The 18,774-nt window shown below is 30.4% G+C and overlaps 1 protein-coding gene across 7 annotated transcripts in view; it reads left to right on the top strand.

Moving 5' to 3' along the window:
• LOC108977466 (tyrosine-protein phosphatase Lar) overlaps positions 1–18,774 on the top strand; it is a 486,678-nt gene that overhangs the window by 427,339 nt on the left and 40,565 nt on the right. For all 7 annotated transcript variants that reach the window (XM_018947162.1, XM_018947157.1, XM_018947161.1 and 4 more), the window contains 2 exons: positions 9,340–9,490; positions 12,779–12,915. In XM_018947162.1, coding sequence (XP_018802707.1) covers positions 9,340–9,490; positions 12,779–12,915 — 288 coding nt within the window. The remainder of the gene's footprint in view (positions 1–9,339; positions 9,491–12,778; positions 12,916–18,774) is intronic.

The raw sequence follows: 18,774 nt of genomic DNA, 5'->3' as shown, positions 1-18,774 counted from the left end.
TATTATATGTATTAATTAACATCGCATATGAAATATAGGTGTTAAAAACTCTAAAATTAAAATATTTTAATTTTTACTAAAACAATTCTTCTCCACTTCCACGATGAAATTGGTGTTTTATCAGTAAGGAAATATAAGAATAAAATAAGAAATTTTGCAAAGAACTACAGAACTTACTATATGCTTAATGCTTTCATAAAATATTATGATTAACAAATTGAATTTATATTTAATATCATATTCTTCATCACCGCTAACGCGATTATAGCCGAGTTTACAACAGCGCGCCAGTCGTTCTTCCATATTTCGGGCGTCGAAGTCGATCAGCCTCCACCCATATGAGAATATTACATAATGAAGGTTGAATCTACTGTTACTTTCTTTGCCCACCCTGATGTTAAAGTCGCCAAGTACAATTTTGACATCGTGGCGGGCTCAGCTCTCTTAAGTGTGCTCCAACCTCACATAGAACGCATCCTCACATAGAAGGCATCCTCACATAGAAGGCATCTTTGGGCACATCCTCCTTCTCTTCCGTCGGCGCGTGAGCGTATATCAGCGATATGTTAAAGAACTTCGTTTTGATGCGAATTGTAACTGGACGTTCATGCCAAGACTCGGCAACGGACTCTCTTTCGCACCATGAATCTCACATCGAATTTGCGCTTCTTTATATGGCCACAGTAGTAAATGCCACATGGACCTACTCATCTCAGTCCAGCTCTAGTCCATCGCAATTCTTGGACAGCAGTGATATCAGACTTTACTCTTACGAGACTGTATGTTTGTATGCTACAAATGGATTAAACCGAGTCAATACTCCATATATAAATATGCCTTATATAAAAATTTTCGAACTTTTGGGTGACTTTATACCGCATATATCGACCAAAATGTGAGATATCTTAATAAAATTAAGAAAGCATGTTTTTCTTATAACGGTGCATCGTTGTGCTTAAAATGAACGAAAGCGGAAGACCTGGAAACTAACAAGCCTCATGTACCTGAAGATACTTCCCTGGCTTTAATCTTTGCTAGTTGCAAGACTATGAAATGTTTGGTTATACGAGTACTCGGTCTAAGCTCTTCTTCACCTGTCTTTTAATGATTTTAGATTTTTACTAGTTAATTTTAATGTGATAAAAATATATTTAAAAATTTTTACATTTTCACACTTTCAGCAGTAGAATCTTCCGAGGTCTTAATATTAATTACCCTGCTCTCCAGTCAACGTTTGCATTTTGCGGATTTGTGTTCCAGGCCAATTTCAGTTAACAATCCAATTCAAATATCAAAATACACCTTTAATAGGGTCAAATGTTTTGCAGTTTTTTTTAATTTTCGAAGTTGATTTTATTGCTTTTACCAGTATTTCAAAGTCGTATATATCAAATAATATTGACAATTAGATTTTCCAGAGTCGTAAAATTTTATTTATTTCACGACATTTTTTAAACACTCTTCGTACATGGAATATTTTACATACATACAGAGGAAATTGGTTTAATATAGTACTTATAAATGCAAACTATTTTTAGACTTTTCGCTAAACCATTTCAAATTTTTGCTATCACAAAGTAAAAAGACCAGCTAAATATCAACCGCGTTTATTTAAAGTAATCTTATCATTAGTTTAATATATAATAATTGATTATATAGCCGTTTCTGTTGATTTTCTCACATAAGAATCGCATTTGAGAATACAATAAAAATGCTCACTTAAATTTTATTATCTTTATACTCTTTTTCAATATTGATTCGAGTATACAAGGCTGTATATGAAAAGCCGTCGCATTTAACATTAAGCACCACCACTTAACGCCGCCGAAAGATTATCATTTCGCATTGCACATATTCGCAATCAATTGCTTTCCTTTACGTTGCACAAATTGAAGACAATTTTTTGGCGCTGCCGCAAAACTACTTAACGAAATTCACACATATGTACTCGTATATACTATATATTTACATACTGATACATTTACGTGTGTGTGTTTGTGAAGTGTTGACCCAGGAGCAAAGTTTTAATTGTATCACGTTAACATGTTGTTAACACCAATGAAAGTTGTTGTCTGAATTTTCAGCAATATCACTGGGTGTGACAGAGGTAAATGCCGTTATATAAACAAAAATACATACATATATGAGTACGTGATTATACAAAAGTACTTGTGCAAATAATTGGTTTCAATTTACCCCCTAACTTTGAGCGTGAAAGAAATTAAAAATTAAATTTTGCGTTTTAAAGCCAAGGTAAGCAATGGAGGCACATGAAAGAGGAGAGCCACAAGCAAATACCCTTACATAAGTACATGTAACACGTATTTACGTAATTGTAGATGTGTGCATATTTGCATAGCGGCAGGACGCCTTTGGGATAAAAATGTTTAATTAAGCTCAAGTAGGTGCGTGCCGCTGTTGCAAGTAGTCATGCAGAACAGAAAAATTAATTTTTTTTGCAATATATATATGCGTTTATATGTATATACAAGCCTATATAAGTTGCATTTATGTAATGTTTCTTAATAGTTATGTGTGTATATAAAGCAGTTTTATAGTTTTAAGTGCATGCTTTTGACATAAAAATCAATGGACGCGCTTAAAGTTCGAAAAGAGCCGAGAGTACATGTCGGCTCGAAGATTCGCTGAACAGGGTGTTGTTTTGGAAACACAGCATTCTTTAGCTGTCAAAATCAGTACATATTTTTGACACTTTGCTTACACTTTAGTTTAAAACAGTTGCACTTTTAGAATTTATTCAAAAAAAATCGCGCTCTGAGCGAAAATAAAAATTTTTATATTTTCCTCAACTCATTTTATTTCTGGGTGGACTCATTTTTAATTCTAGGCATGTTAATAACACAAATTACCATATTTGAAATCAAAAAAATGATGGACAGATTCTCAAAAACTCTCCATAACTCTCTGCACTCTTGTTTTACTCGCACTAGAAGTTACTCTCTGCTCCCTATTGTTGCAAAACTAAAAATAGTTATGTAATTAATCGTAATTGCTTTATTTGAAGTCACAACACTGTTGGAGAGATTCTCTATAACTCTCTATAACTCACTGGACTCTGCTTTTGCTCTCACTAAAAGTTATTCTCTGCTCCGTACATTTTCAAAACTAAAAACACAATTAATCGAAATTGTTCATTTGAAGTCAGAACAGGGCTGGAGGGACTCTCCATAACTCTCTGGACTCTGCTTTTGCTCTCACTAGAACTCACTCACTGCTCTCTACATTTTCAAAACTGTAATCAGTTACAGTCACATTCACAACAGTGTAAGAGAGATTCTCCATAAATGCTCTTGCTCTCACTAGAAGTTACTCTCTGCTCTCTACATTTTCGAAACTATAAACAGTTGTGTAATTAACCGAAATTTTCTTATTTGAAGTCAGAACAGGGCTGGAGGGACTCTTCGTAACTCTCTAGACTCTGAGTTTGCTCCCGCTAGAAGTTACTCTCTGCTCCCTACATTTTCAAAAGTGGAAACAGTTATGTAATCAATCGAAATTGTTTAATTTGAAGTCCCAACACTGTTGGAGAGATTCTCCATAACTTTCTGGACACTACTTTTGATCTCTCTGCTCCCTTACTTTTTCAAAACTAAAAACAGTTTCGTAATTAATGGAATTTGCTTTATTTGAAGTTTGAACAGTGGGATTTTCCATAACTTTACTCTGCTTTTGCTCCCAGTAAAATTACTCTCTTCTCCATATGTTTTCAAAACTAAAGTTAAATTATGACAATATCATCAATAGTTAGTGCTATAGACAAATACTTCGCGACTCTAACAATCCCTACTTCAATATCAATCGTCTTGTTACTAAACAGTTCCAGCAGGGCCGTGAAACAAACCATACTCAACGTGATATCATCATTCCTTACCGACGACATTTTGTTGACCGAATGATATCAAAAGTTGGGCCAGTCAATAGCTTCAGTTTACTGTCAATGGACTTACTCAATATATGATTTGACTCTGATGGGCCATTTTTATTGAAGGGCTGCAGCTTATTTTTAGAAACCAACCTTTGATGACTCTGACGATTGACCACAAATTAGTCATATTGTAAAAAATTATGGAAAGTGGAACTGGAAGTGGAAAGTGCTCACAAGCACAAAACCTCCTCGTAACGTAAAGGCTCGATGACCATGTGAGGAAAATTTTATTAAAACATTGATTGTCATAAATTTCCGAACTACAGAAACTTAAATGTTCTTAATTTCTCAAATTTTACTCTACCTCATTTCAAAAAAAAAGTTCCAAACCTCTCAACAACACACCCATTATATGTTCTTCTGACAGTTATGTGCCTTTTCATGCGCGCCGTTCTGCGCCACTTTAAAAATGTTTAAATAAAAAAGTATTATTGTTTGAATTTTCGCGGCATTGCTGCTTCGATTACCAATTCTCATTTTGCATGCGATTTCTTTGAGTAATTCTTTTTTTTTAATTATTTGGCTTGTCACTCATTCGCAATGATTTGTAAAAATTTCCTCTCTACGTTCTTAATTTTTTGCGCATTTTTCCTTAAATTTCCATATTTTTCATTTCACTTCTTACACTTCTGCCACAACCCAATTATAATTCGTGGAGCATGTGATATTTTTCTTTGCTCTACTGTCTTTTAACATTCGTCCGTCGCGAACGCTTTGCCTTGCCTTGTGCAAACTTAACAGCCTTCAGTGTGCACTCTTGTACGCAATTATGTAAGTTGACAGTGACAGCATGCTCTTTTATTTCATTTTATGTAAGAAAATATGAGTGGTTTTTTACTTATCACTGACAGCCACAGAAATCCTTTGGCTGTCATAACAAAAGGGCAGCATATTTCATGCAATGCAGCATTGCTTTTACGTTCGTCATTGCCTTCGTAAATAATTTTTTAATTATCATTATTTTTTGTAAAATCTCAAAAGTGCTATAAAAATGTTTGATGTGATCAATACAGTGCAAATGAACAGTAGCATGGAAGGAATTTTACGACTACTATGTTAATTTAAGAGCTGGCGAATGTGAAAAGGTTATTGCCAGGAAAATATAAACAGATAAATTATCATGAAAATGTCCCATCGAAGAAAAGGCGTTAAATAACCACACTTTTTAGAAAAATATTCTATTGATCTTTAAGTGCATGAAAATTTTTTTACTTTTAACGAGAAAAAAATAAAAATATCCCTTTTAGGGAAAATTTTGAAAAATTTTGATTTTTTTTGTTTTCAAAGAGCTATTTTAAATAATATCTTTTTAGAAAATTTAGATTAATACAAAAATTATATTTTCCAAAATGTGTGATGAATGGCTTACTTTGACCGTTTTCATAATTTTAGCAAATTATTTTTATTTACCTGAGTACATCTTAGAATTCTAGATCAGGCTGACAGATTATTTGAATGCATTTGCTTACAAAAAAACACCTAAGAAAAACATTTTGTCGTAAACAATTAATAATTTCCTTTCAAGGATTATTGTAAAATAAATGAATTTAAACAAAATATGTAAAAAGATTATAATATAATCTGAAGTGTAGCATAATTTTAGTAGTAAATATAAATTTCCTTAAATATAAATTTCCTTTTATTCATTGAATTTGTCGAAATATGTCATCAGATTTTAATGTGATAACAATGTAAGCATGACTTTAGTAAAGATAAATTTCCCTTCAATCGAAATTGTAAAATATTTTAATTGAAACATAGCATGTAAAAAAAAATATTTTAATGTTAAATATAGCTAGCTTAATATTGGTAGTGACTGAATTAGGAAAAATATGCATGATTTCGGTAGAAAAAAAAATGTCTTTAAATTTTCCACTAAGGGATATATATTTTGGATAATAAAATTCAGTTAACCTATGTTCAGAGGCTTTTTTCCAAACCATTTGATTAAGTATTAGATGTATTTTACTATAATTTTATACAAAAATATATTTAAAGATTAAAAGTTGAGGAAAAACTCAAATTTATATGTCTATCAAATTGAAATGATTTTGCAATTGTATTTTATCAAGTACCAACGTACTTATAACAATTTCCTTGCAACAATTTCTTTTTTTTTACCACTGATAAATATCGAAGAAATATGAAAAGTACATATACATTTTTCATTCATATACATATACAAAACTTTCAAAAAAATTCAATATCAATCCAATTAAACCAAAATCGTAAAGAAATTAAAAAAAGCTTACTTCACTTGACGATGTGACCTGAATTATCAGCGTATACCCACGAACACAATTATAGCCACAGGGCAATAATTCAAACGCTGGCAACCACTACTATCACAATTTTAGGCGCACTCGCAGCCCTGAGCTATATATGCTACTAGCGGTAGTGGCATAAAGCAATATCGCGCTGTTACCGCCTGCCATGCTGTCACCGCCACTGACATTGATGATGATGTATTTCCGCTGCCTCTTTTCCACACCCCAACACGTTGCAACAGCATTTCTCTTCGCGCTCTCAAGAATGGGCGCCTGCGCCTGCGGATTTTTTTACAATATTTTCGCGGTGCAGTAGCACAGTTTTTATTAATTTTTGTTTTCCCGTTATATAGTACATATATATTTATTGATGTATGTATGTACACGAAAGTGCGTAAAATGTGTAAAAAGTGGCTGAAATGTGCTGAAATTTAAGTCTGTTGAAGGCAGCAAATTATAAATTATTTGCGGTTGACATTGGTTTGAGAGGATTTGAGTGTATATTTTATAACGAATTTAATTTAACGCATGACCAAATATCACACGCCATTCAACGCACAAAAACTTTTCCAACACATTCATCAAAATATGTATATACGATGTACTTAACAACGTATAAATATTAAAAATTGTCATTCAACTTTACGTCAACTTTCAACAGTCAATAAACTCAATGATGAAAATCATCAGCATTATACGTACGCAGCAAAAGTATTTTTCAGGGTATTATACCATAAGTTCTACGTTCACTTTTTGGTTTAATAATTTTTGGCTTATATTTGAATTATTTTTAGAGCAAAGCCTGTATTTAGCTTTATGTCCGTTTTACATGAATTAAAAAAGCAAATGGAATAATAAGTGCAATTTAAACTGCAACCCACAGAAATAATCCATAAAATAATATTTCTTTTCAAACGCATACAACGACAGAATAGAATACTTGGTTTTAGGTAGCGAGTGAAATCTAGTTTACATTTGCGTATAATATATAAGTGAACGAGTTTTTCGTAATTTAAGTACCTTGTGAATACAAATCAGTAGTTGTTGGTGGAAATACTATATATAAATTTTAAAAGTTACTAATTATTTTACGCGTATACCTTTTTATTCCTGAATGGAACAAAATGGAATTTTCGAAACAGTTTTTAAATTAATAAATGATACATTCCGATAAGCGAAACCCAACTTTTAAATAAGTGTTTCATATATTCCATGTCGTTCCAGTTATTAAATTTTTAGCGCAAAGTATAATTTGACTTGCCTATAGACACTTTCAGTTTGCAAAAGTCTTAAACAAGTGTTTCATTGATTCTATGTCATTCTTATAATTCTAAGTACAAACCTACATCTTAAATATTTGTCTATATAGCCTTTCGTATTGTAAATGTTGCGTTACTTCAAAAAATTTTTAATTTATTTTTAAAGAAAAAATTTTTTTTGTTGCTTATCACTACTTGAGTGTTTCAATTTCATAATCAAACCTAAACCTTTCTTCAATAGTTCTTTTTTTTATATCAGATCAAAGCAAACTTATAGTTCTAGAACCCATATTGTATCAAAATAAAATTGTATTGGAAGAAAATGGAATTTTCGAAACATCTAAACTTTTGAATTTGTTAAAATAGTTGGGAAAAGTGAAATTTTTGATTCCAATATTATTAAAATTATTAATTTATAACGTATCACTTTAGGTGAGAGTTTCTCATGAAAAACTATAGCCTTATAATTCTAAAACCAAGAAATTATATAGGAACTAAATGGAATTTTCGAAACAACATTTTGATGAATGCAAACAAGATTTTTAAGTTTCTATTTATGAAATATAATTGTACAGAAACAAAATGAAGTTTTCAAAACATATAAACTTTTGAACGCAATTTATTGAAATTGGAAAAAGTGATATTTTTGATTCCAAACTGATTAATTTATATCATATCATTTTATGTAAGAGTTTTTATGAGAGTGTTGATATACCTTGTAGTACTAAAACCAATAAAGTTATATAGGAACAAAATGGAATTTTCGAAACATATCAACATTTTGATGAAATTCATATAAATTTTTCGAAAATATGATATGATACTTTGGTGTTTAAAATTATAAAGGACATTTATCAATCTAAAATTGTTTGTATAATTCGAAAAAAATTTGTTATTAACCGATAATATTCAAATTAAAAATATTTAATAAATGCGTTATCAAAATATTTTTACAAACACCTGCTATGTTCATACATATGTACATACATACATACATACATATGTATATGCATGTTATAGAAAAAACTCCGAGCGCACAATCAGTAGTCTTGCAATATTTTGCTAGGCAGCTTACCATGCACTACCTCATAATTTTACATTTATGTATTTGACATTACAAAATATACCTACATACATGTGCTGACAATATTTGCAAATTTTATTTATATTTTCAAACTATTTTTAATAGTTTTGTTATTGAACCGTCGAAAATGAAAATATAATCCAATACCGCAAAATCCTTTGCGGAAATCCTTTAATTTATCAAATTTCCGCTCAACTAACGAGAATTCAATTAAATTTGTTATTTGTTTCGTTTGAGTATTTTGAATGATTCTCTTTGGCTCCAACTCAGGCACAAACACATACTATATGATTTCCCCAGCGTGTAAATTCAATATTTTTACAGTTATGCGAAAAGGAAATACTTTTAGTTTATTTATGAGCGCTTATAGTACTAAACAAGCCGTATATACATAGTATGTATGATTTTTAATATGTATTTGTAAATAGTTTCTGGAATTATAAAATATTTTATTCAATAATTTTTTTTCTACTTCTTTTTCTCCCACAACGATACCCACTCGCCTGCGCTTGATTCCCTTCTCATGGCTGTCTGTGCAATTTCCGTTTGACTGGCGTAAATATGGACGACACGCACCACTCTGATATCCAACCCATCAACCAACGCACCGGCAATGATGACGCTGCCAATGTTGATAATCTTGATAACGCTGATGATGGCATTGATGGTGATTCCACCACAAACAAACTTATAATCATAACCAACACTATCAACAATGCAACAACAACAACGACGACGGCAAAAAAACAACGGCAATACGTATGCATGAATTTGTTGTGACAGGTGTCCCTTCACAGCCTAGTAATTTCCGGGCCACCGATATCGGCGAGACCGCAGTCACATTGCAATGGTCGAAACCGACACATTCCAGTGAGAATATCGTACACTACGAATTATACTGGAATGACACATATGCAAATCAGGATCATCACAAGTGAGTATAACACACACACGCACTTATGCATCTAAACATACTCACATGTATATACAAATGTATGCAGACAGGATATTGGCACTAATATTTCGCCCATTCGATTACAACCCGCACACTATCCAACAAATTACTTACTGATATCGACAATTGGCACGTGCATATTGATTTCCACTTGCCAATATTCGCCATGTTTTGTATGTACGTATGTGTATTTGCGCAATGTAATAGTTGATTGAAATCTTGGCAATAAATTGAAATGTGTACGCATTCTTGATAAAATCGGGTGGCATTAGCAACTAAAGTTGCAGGAAGCGTTACTGATGTAATTCAATTACCTAGGTTGGTTGTAAATGAAAATACATATACCGCAGCTGAAAATAATAATCGAAAACATCCCTAATACAAAACTGTTCAAAACTACACCAAAACTCAGAAATTAGAAAAAAAATTTGGACCATATACATATGTTGAGTTATCTTAAAAATCTTATAAATAACAAACTAGTTGAAACCTTAGCTTGAAATAATCTTCCACGTATTTTAGAATATCAAAAATTTAAAAATACAGGATATTATTTTATTATTATAAATTGTTATAAAAGTGTGTTAAAAAGGATTCTACATTGACAAAAAAAATTACCGGTTTTGAAAATATCCCTGTACTTAAGGATATTAACAGTGAGCTGAAATTAACTACAAACCAACTCAACTTAAATCAGTTTAAGCACTTTTTTAAGTTGAAAAAAAAATTCAATAACGAAATACTTCAAACTTCCCTTCGCTCGAAAAAATTCCCCGTATTTCAGTAGATCAAAGATTGAGAAATTACAAGATATTTTATTACGTACAACAATTTATAAAGAATTGTAAAAAAGATATTCCATAATTACAAAAAAAAAATATTATTAAAAATATCCCCGTATTTCAGGATATTAAGAGTGAGCTAAAATTAACTCAACTTAATTAAATTTAAGAACTTTTTTAAGTTGAAAAAATAATTTAAAAAATTTCCAAGTGTTTTTTAGTATTGAGCTAACTAAAACTAAAACATTTCAAACTAAGTTTGCAAAAATATTACAAAATGTCTTAAAAAGTGTTCTATAATACAGAAAGTTTTTTCATAAAATTTTGAAAATATCCCCGTATTTCGAGATAAGAACAATGAACTTCAAACTAACTCGACTTAATTCAATTACAAATTACAACTTTTTAAGTAAAAAAATTAAAAAATTGTCCGGTGTCTTTTAGTATCGAAAGAAAACTAAGACATTTCAAAATAAGTTGTTGTTTCCAAAAATATTACAAAATTCCTTAAAAAGTATTCTACAATTCAGAAAATTTTTTTCATAAAGTTTTGAAAATATCCCCGTATTTCGAGACCTTAACAATGGGTTAAAATCAAATTCAAACTGGCTAAACTCAATTCCATTTGACGATTTCTTTAAGTTGCAAAAAACATAAGCAAAATTTCACGCATTTAAAGATTTTAGTTTTGGACGAAAATTAAGACTTCTCAAAATAATTTAATATTTTCATATACATATATGTACGTATATACATATTTAAATGTGTATCCTACAATTAAGAAAAAAAATTCCCATACAGTTTTAATAATATCCCCTAATCTGAAAGTGAATTAAAACTAACTTCAAACTCAATACAGCGCAATTCAAGTTTACAATTCCTTGCAAAAAAAATTAATATTCCCTGCACTAAAACTTTCCATTATTCAACAAAACTTATTATTATTCAATTATTCCCAAATATTTGTCTTTATTATAAATAATTTGTATTATCAATTAATAAATCTGGAACTGTTTGGTTGAGAGAAACACACTATAATTTTTTTTTTCCAAAAATTCCTTTAAGAACGTCGAATTTGATTCTTAGTTCTCTAAAAAATAAAATAATATTTAAAAGAATCCCAAAAATGATTAATATAAAATGTTCTTTAGATACAAACTTTTTTAATTTCTCTAAAAAAAATTAAAAAAAAAAATTTGTAAGAATGTAAAATATTTCGCAAATATCCCCATAATTGAACATATAGGTATTAAACGAATGTGTAAACATTTCAAACATACATTTTTATTTTTAGATAAAATAAAAAATTAACGAACAATTATTTAGTGTTAAAAAAGGAAGTTTCCTTAAATTTAAAAAAAAATACCTAAATTAAAAAAATCTATTACTTTCAATTATCACATATTTTTTGTGTTTTGTAAAAACTAAGAAATCGGAAGCTGTAAAATATGTATTATATAATTCTCTATGAGAAAAACATAATAACAATTTTTCCCACGAAAAACATTCGTCCGAATACCGAACTTGAATAATACAAAAAATACAATTAACGCAATATTTTTTTTTTCAACGTAAAAAATTTCGAAAATATCCTTACATTTCAAAACGTGGGTATTATGCGGATGTGCAGACGTTTCAAACAAAGATTTTTATTTTTAGATATAATAAAAAGTGTACAAGAAATATTCCAAATTATGAGAATATTCCAAATTATGGGATATTTTTTTTAATTTCCTTAAATTAGAAAAAAACCATAAATTTCCCTTATTACATATATTGTGTGTTTTGTAAAAATTAAGATATCTTTAGCTGTAGAGTATGATAAAAGTACAATAACAAAATGTCCCAGAAAAAATCCCTCAGAAAATCGAATTTGATTCATCGTAACCTCAAAAAATAAAATTTTTTTAAAAAAAGCAACATATTATATTACAAAAAGAATGAATATTTTTAATGGTGTTTAGCCTCTTTTGGAATTTTTATATTTTTCGAAAAGATGAAAAAAAAAATTACCTTAAATTACCTTAAAATTACTTTCTCTTGTATCCTTAGAATTGAGTCTTTCAGTTTTTATAAACTCTAAATTTGATTATCTTTCCCAAAAGTGTGAGTAGAGTCATTTAAAAATTACTGAAATTAACCAAATTGCAAAAGTTATTAAACGGCTCAAGTTTGGAGACAATATTTTGTAAAACGCATAAAAACATTTGAAGGGAAATGTGTTGAAAACGAACAATTACATTTTTTGGATTTTTTTTTTTTTTTACTTAAAACTTATTAGTCTGAAAATTTAATCATTGCATTCACTATAGGATTTTAAATTACCGTCTAGGACAGGTAGTGTAGGAACCATATTTTCTCTTTATTTTAATTTTTTACTTTTCAACTTTTATTTAATTTCCTTATTTTACAACTTCAACTGCAAATATGCACTTTTATGAAATTCCAAAAAATAAACTCAATTTTTCCACATTTTCTACTTAAGGCGCATTTCGAACACTGAATCCTACACGCTTGATGGTCTCTATCCTGATACCCTGTATTATATATGGTTGGCGGCGCGTTCGCAACGCGGCGAAGGTGCAACAACACCCCCCATACCCGTCCGTACGAAACAATATGGTAAGTAGATTTTTCACATTTTTCAACAAGCAACTACCATATGGCAACGCAAAAACGAAAGTAAACTAATAACCGAAATAGTAGAAAACATATACGCCTTATATATCAGTATGCAATAAATTACGCAAACTAATAATATTTAAGAACAAAATACTAATATGTATATAAATATGCATAAAATGTGTGTGTTTTTTTACAAAAAATGAAATAACGCGCTGGTGTAGCCATATTTTTTGATTATTAAAAAATATGTGCTGCTCCACGTGTATTTAGTTACCAAAAATATATACACACATTTTAGAAAATACTAGCTTAAGTAAATCCGAGGAACCCTAAAAGTATGCAAAGTTGCTCCCGTAGTGTAAACAATTTGTTTGAATACCCACACCTATCCCTAGTATGCCCTTCCTTATTAAAAAGAAAATTATAAATATTTATTAAAAATCAACAACAACAAATAGTTGAGCTGCGTACTAAAGCCTGCGTGGAAAAGAAGGTAATATAAAGCAAGTAATTGGTGGCAAAGCGTGTGTGAGGGTGAAATTTATGAGTGTGCGTGTTTGTGTAAATATGAAATATTTATTTAAAATCATATGTATGTGTATTTGTATAGCTTTTTTTTTGTTGAAAAAAATCGATAAAAAATTTAAAGTGACTTTTATTTTAGCTTTAAATTAAAAAATAATAAATTTAAAAAAAAATTATTATAAAAAAGAATTTCTTCTAGAACAAGAATATTATAATTTTTTCCACTGAAAAGTTAATTTTAACCTTACATTAGTTTATAAATTTATTTTAGCAGAAAGAAAATAATTTTTAGAAAATATTTATGTTTCTAGGTTTGATATTTTTATTTAAGTTATTGTCTATCATAATTTAACATACAACTTATTTACAAAAGAGCAATAATATATTTATTTTGTATACTCTTGTATATTTCATTATTCATTTAGAAATATTTATGTACATATATACTTACATACAAAAAATACTACATGTATGCCAAGCAAATTTGTCTATATGCCATAAAACTACCTTATATATACAAATATACTTATTTATTAAACATATGTAAATACATACATACATGCATACATAAATATATCATATTATATACAGTCTAACAACATTTTGCTTATAACATATATACATATGCATACATACGTACATAAGCGGCACTAATTTCTAACACTTTGATAATTAACTTGCAAACCCTGAAATTTTAACTTACTTGACCTAAAATGCAAAACAACGAAATTGAATTCTTTATAGCTTACGATTCATTACATCATGTTACATATTGTGGCATAAAAATTTCAGCTGGCCGCTGGCAGACATAACCAATATATAACCATTTTATAACCAATATAAAACTATTTTATAACCAATATATAACTATTTTATAACCAAAACTAAAATTTTTTTTAAGTGAAATCGTCACAGAGCTTTCTTTAAAAATCATACTGAACTAAGATTAGTATGACATATGTATTAAGATAGGGTTTCGATCACAAGATCACGCATTGCGATTTCATCTAGAACCGTATCGACCCCAACAAAGCTGCTCAACTGATCGAATTCGAGTTCAGCTAGCTCATCTGCATAGTAGATAGTTGGAAATACAAAATATCGTAATGAGATAGTCAAAAAGAAAAGTACATATTCATTCAATTCCTATCGTATAATGCCGATCACTGTTTCAGAACGAGCGCGCATATACCGCCAGTTGATCAGCTTGCGTTGCGCTCTCATGTGACCTATACACTGTACTAAACCAGAATAGACATTTCTAAATTTTATTCTAAATCTTTCATCATTTATGCAAACAAAAATTTGCAAGTATGATTTCTTATTTTTTTTTTTTAAGATTTAACTATAATTCAATCGACTTGATTAAGCATTTCGGCTAATGGGGTTCCTTAATCCTTCACAAATTGTATTTTAATGACTCCTATGCTCATATCTATAAATAAATTCTCGTAGCAGTAACTGAGTTGCGGGAAAAGGAAAAAGTCAAAAAATTATAATTATAAGGAAAAATATGATAGAGTGATCATTTTTTCGTGCCTATTGACCAATATATTTTCTGCGACGCCTTTCTTTTTTCAAAAAATTGTCACGACAGTAGATACTTGAAATCATAATTTCTTAACTTACTATCGACGAAAAAGTGTTCAGTTGGTCGATGAAAAATTGCCCAGAACCTTTCCCATAACACTATTGCCTAGAATACTATATTTGCACACAATATCTTGCTTGAAGTTTTTCTAATTAACAATCTACTACAACCAACTAAATATATGAGAACACAGTTGCATACAATCACTAGATATGCTGAAATATTATCATTGTCAGTCAACTAACGAAGATATCTTAAAAAAATTTAAGGCATTCCATCGTATTAACAATTAACCAATTAAATCAAGGTGGAGTTCAATCATAGTATAATTGTTTGTAAAACGTTTTAAATGTAACCGATCTTATAATAAAAATCAGAAATAATAATGAAGCAATAGAATTGTTGAATAAGCTCCGTCGAAGCTAAAATACCCTTTACAGGTGCATTTCCAATGGCATCAAATTATGAAAAAAGATGAAATCTTGATTTTATTCGGTCAGTTTGTATGGCAGCTTTAAGCTATAGTGGTCCAATATCGGTTATTCTAAAAAATGAGCAATATCTTGAAAAGAAAAGAACATGTCCGAATTTCATATCGATATCTTAAAATCTGAGGGACTTTATCGAGTACACACACACAGACAAACGGATATGGCAAATCGACTCAGTTGGTCAAGGCCATTTATAAAGGATGATCTCGAAGTTCTCTCAATAAATGTGTGTTGGTCGTAGACTATTCGATCGACTATTATCCAGTGATGAATCCTGGGTCCAAGATAGGTGTTGGTTTTGCGAATAGTACGCTCAGTAGACCGATTATGTTGACCAAAAGTTGAGCGAAGCACTCGAAACACATTCTTTACAAACCGTGAATTTTCGTAATAAAGTTGAGCAGTTTGTAAACATTATACGCCTGAACATGATTTCTATGATTTGTATTTCAAACAATACCAAGACAACTTGACAGGACTCACGCGCGATCTTTCATAAAAATGCTATTGCAAAAAGAACCTCGTTTTGGAGCACTCGCTAAATCCGCTTTAATATTCTCCTTCAGGGTGGTACAAATTCTAAGCAACCCTGCGTAGGGTATAAAAGAATAATTTGTATACTCTATATCCTTATTAATGAAATGTTTACATCTGCTTCAAACATTTTCAAATCACTAGTGATAAAAAACTTAGCTACACACTGGAACATGCCAATTCACAGCAATTTTGTAACTTTAGTTTTCTAACTTCACTCATACTCAATAAGTGTAACATGACACACTCACAACAACGCAATACACTCGCCCACGTTCAACCGAAATACCTACATACAAGTATATGAGAAATTACATGCAAACAATTCAAACAGAAGTTTCTAAATAAAATTCAAATAAATATTGCTTTTATTTTAGCACAATTCTTTTGTAATTCATTTAACTTTATATTTCTCCAATTTTCAGTGAGCAAATTGTGTATGTGTGTGAGTGAATTTGTGTGCAAATCATGTGAATTATTTCAGCACCAACACCTTAGCTAAGCAAAAAGCAGTTGTAGTAAGTCTCCAAAATATTTATGTGAAATAAAAACGCATGCATGTATATAAATGGTGCATAGAGTAAGGCACCACACAGCAACAACAAGCAGAAATGCAAGAATGTTGCACAAAATAAAGCGTAATACATACTCGCATAAATAGAATTAACTTTCACTGAACAATTGCAACAAATTTTGTATGTACTATATTATGCAAAACAAAAAAAGTATTTATATATTCCAGAAATTTATATGCAAAATAATTTAATGAAAATTTTAAAAACACCAGCACTTGCACCAGCACAAAAAGCAGCACCCACTCGCACCCACTTATGCTATATATATATTTTTTTTTAATTCAAAATGTCCTTTCTTTCTTACCTTTTTTCATATTTGTATTTGCAAATGTATTTTATGAGTATTATGTTCACTTGTATGCTTATAAATATGTTGCATGCGATATCTAGCCCCCCAAAAATTAAATTGAATGTGATTGTGAATTCTAGTGCTTCATGAGCAGCCTAGTTGTATGCTTTGTTTTCTTTTACTTTTAAATATTTAATTTAAAGCTTTATATTCTGGAGAAAATTTGTTAGTCTTTTGCTTATCGCTTTGTTTTGAGCAGTACAAATGAGTTTATTTTATTTTCTACAAATGTAGGCTGTTCTACTATACTTTGTTGCATATACTTTTAAGCGCTGAAACAAAATCAGAAACAATAGTGTGCATACGGCAAAAATAATGTATACTTAGGTATAAAAATTCGGTAAGCGGCGTTTACGCCAATATAGATATAGTATAACACTAGCCGACAATTTTGACATTTTTTTCTGCTCTGAAACCAAACTTGTTTTTTTATGTTGATTTGATAAGGTACATATATAATTTGAATATAAAAAAAATTGCTAGGTCCAGGTTAAGAGAAAAATAAAAGTAAAGTTTTTGCAAAAAATATATTGAATATTACAAATTTTTATCCCTCAATTTATATTTTCTTGTACTTTTTTGAACTTCTGCTGTACTGGTAGTCAGGATTATCACGTAAACATATCCAGCAATAGTCTGCCAGCATACTAGGAGTCCATTTGCCTTGATACATTTTCTCCATACTCAATATGTCTTGGTGAAATCTCTCCCCATGTTCATCACTGACTGCACCTAAATTGGGAGGAAAGAAATCCAAATGCGAATGTAGGAAATGTATTTTCAGGGACATGTTACACCCTAAAGCCTGAAAATCCGTCAATAGGCTTGATATGAGTTCTTCATAATCGGGTGATTTGGTGTTACCCAAAAAATTTTTTACAACCTCAACAAATAAAAGCCATGCTTTTTTTCTAGCGTATTTAGTTTAGAGACAAAGTTTTGATCCTTCATAACTCGTCGAATGACTGGCCCCACAAAAATCACTTCTTTTAATTTCGCATCACTAAGTCTCGGAAATATACTTTTAAGGTATTGAAAACCTTCTCCCGTTTTATCCATTGCTTTTACAAAATTTTTCATTAAGCCTAATTTTATATGAAGGGGTGGCAATACAATATTCTAGGGTTCAACAAAACGAAGATTGGACACACTTTTCTGATTAGGTACATAGTGTTTGCTTCGAGCTCTGCTATCCCATTCGCACATAAAATAGCAAAATTTTGTGTAACCAGCTTGCATACCTAGTAACATCCCAACTACTTTTAAATCAGAACAAATTTTCCAAGAATGTTTAGCATACTGTATTTTTTGTAGTAGATTTTTGATATTTTCATAAGTTTCTTCGATATGTACTCCATGCGCTAGAGGTACAGATGGATGTTCGTTACCATTATGTAACAAAACCGCCTTCAAACTTATTTTCGATGAATCAATAAATAGTCTCCACTGATCAGGTGAATAGGTACAAAACATTTTTTTCATAAGCCCATATACATCTTTGCAATAGACTAGATCGTTTTCCTTTTCAAAGAAATCCACAACACTACTATGTCGTTTCCGATAAGTACAGATTCTTGTCTCTGGGTACAATAAATTCCATTGTTTTAGTCTAGAAGCTAAAAGTTCTGATTTCTCTTTTGGTAAATCAAGGTCACGAATCAGATCATTAAGTTCGCTTTGAGTTATCAGATATGGCTCTGTTGTTGACCTTGTTGGTGGTGGCTCGTAGTCATCGTCGTCAAAATCGGTGTGGTCGGAAGCATAAACATCAACACTACTTTCTAAGCCACA

Source organism: Bactrocera latifrons, unplaced genomic scaffold (genome assembly GCF_001853355.1).
Source record: "Bactrocera latifrons isolate USDA-ARS-PBARC rearing strain unplaced genomic scaffold, ASM185335v1 scaffold_9, whole genome shotgun sequence".
NCBI classification, from domain to species: Eukaryota; Metazoa; Arthropoda; class Insecta; order Diptera; family Tephritidae; genus Bactrocera; species Bactrocera latifrons.
The sequence above is the reverse complement of the archived record's forward strand: the minus strand, read 5'-3'. Positions and strand labels throughout refer to the sequence as shown.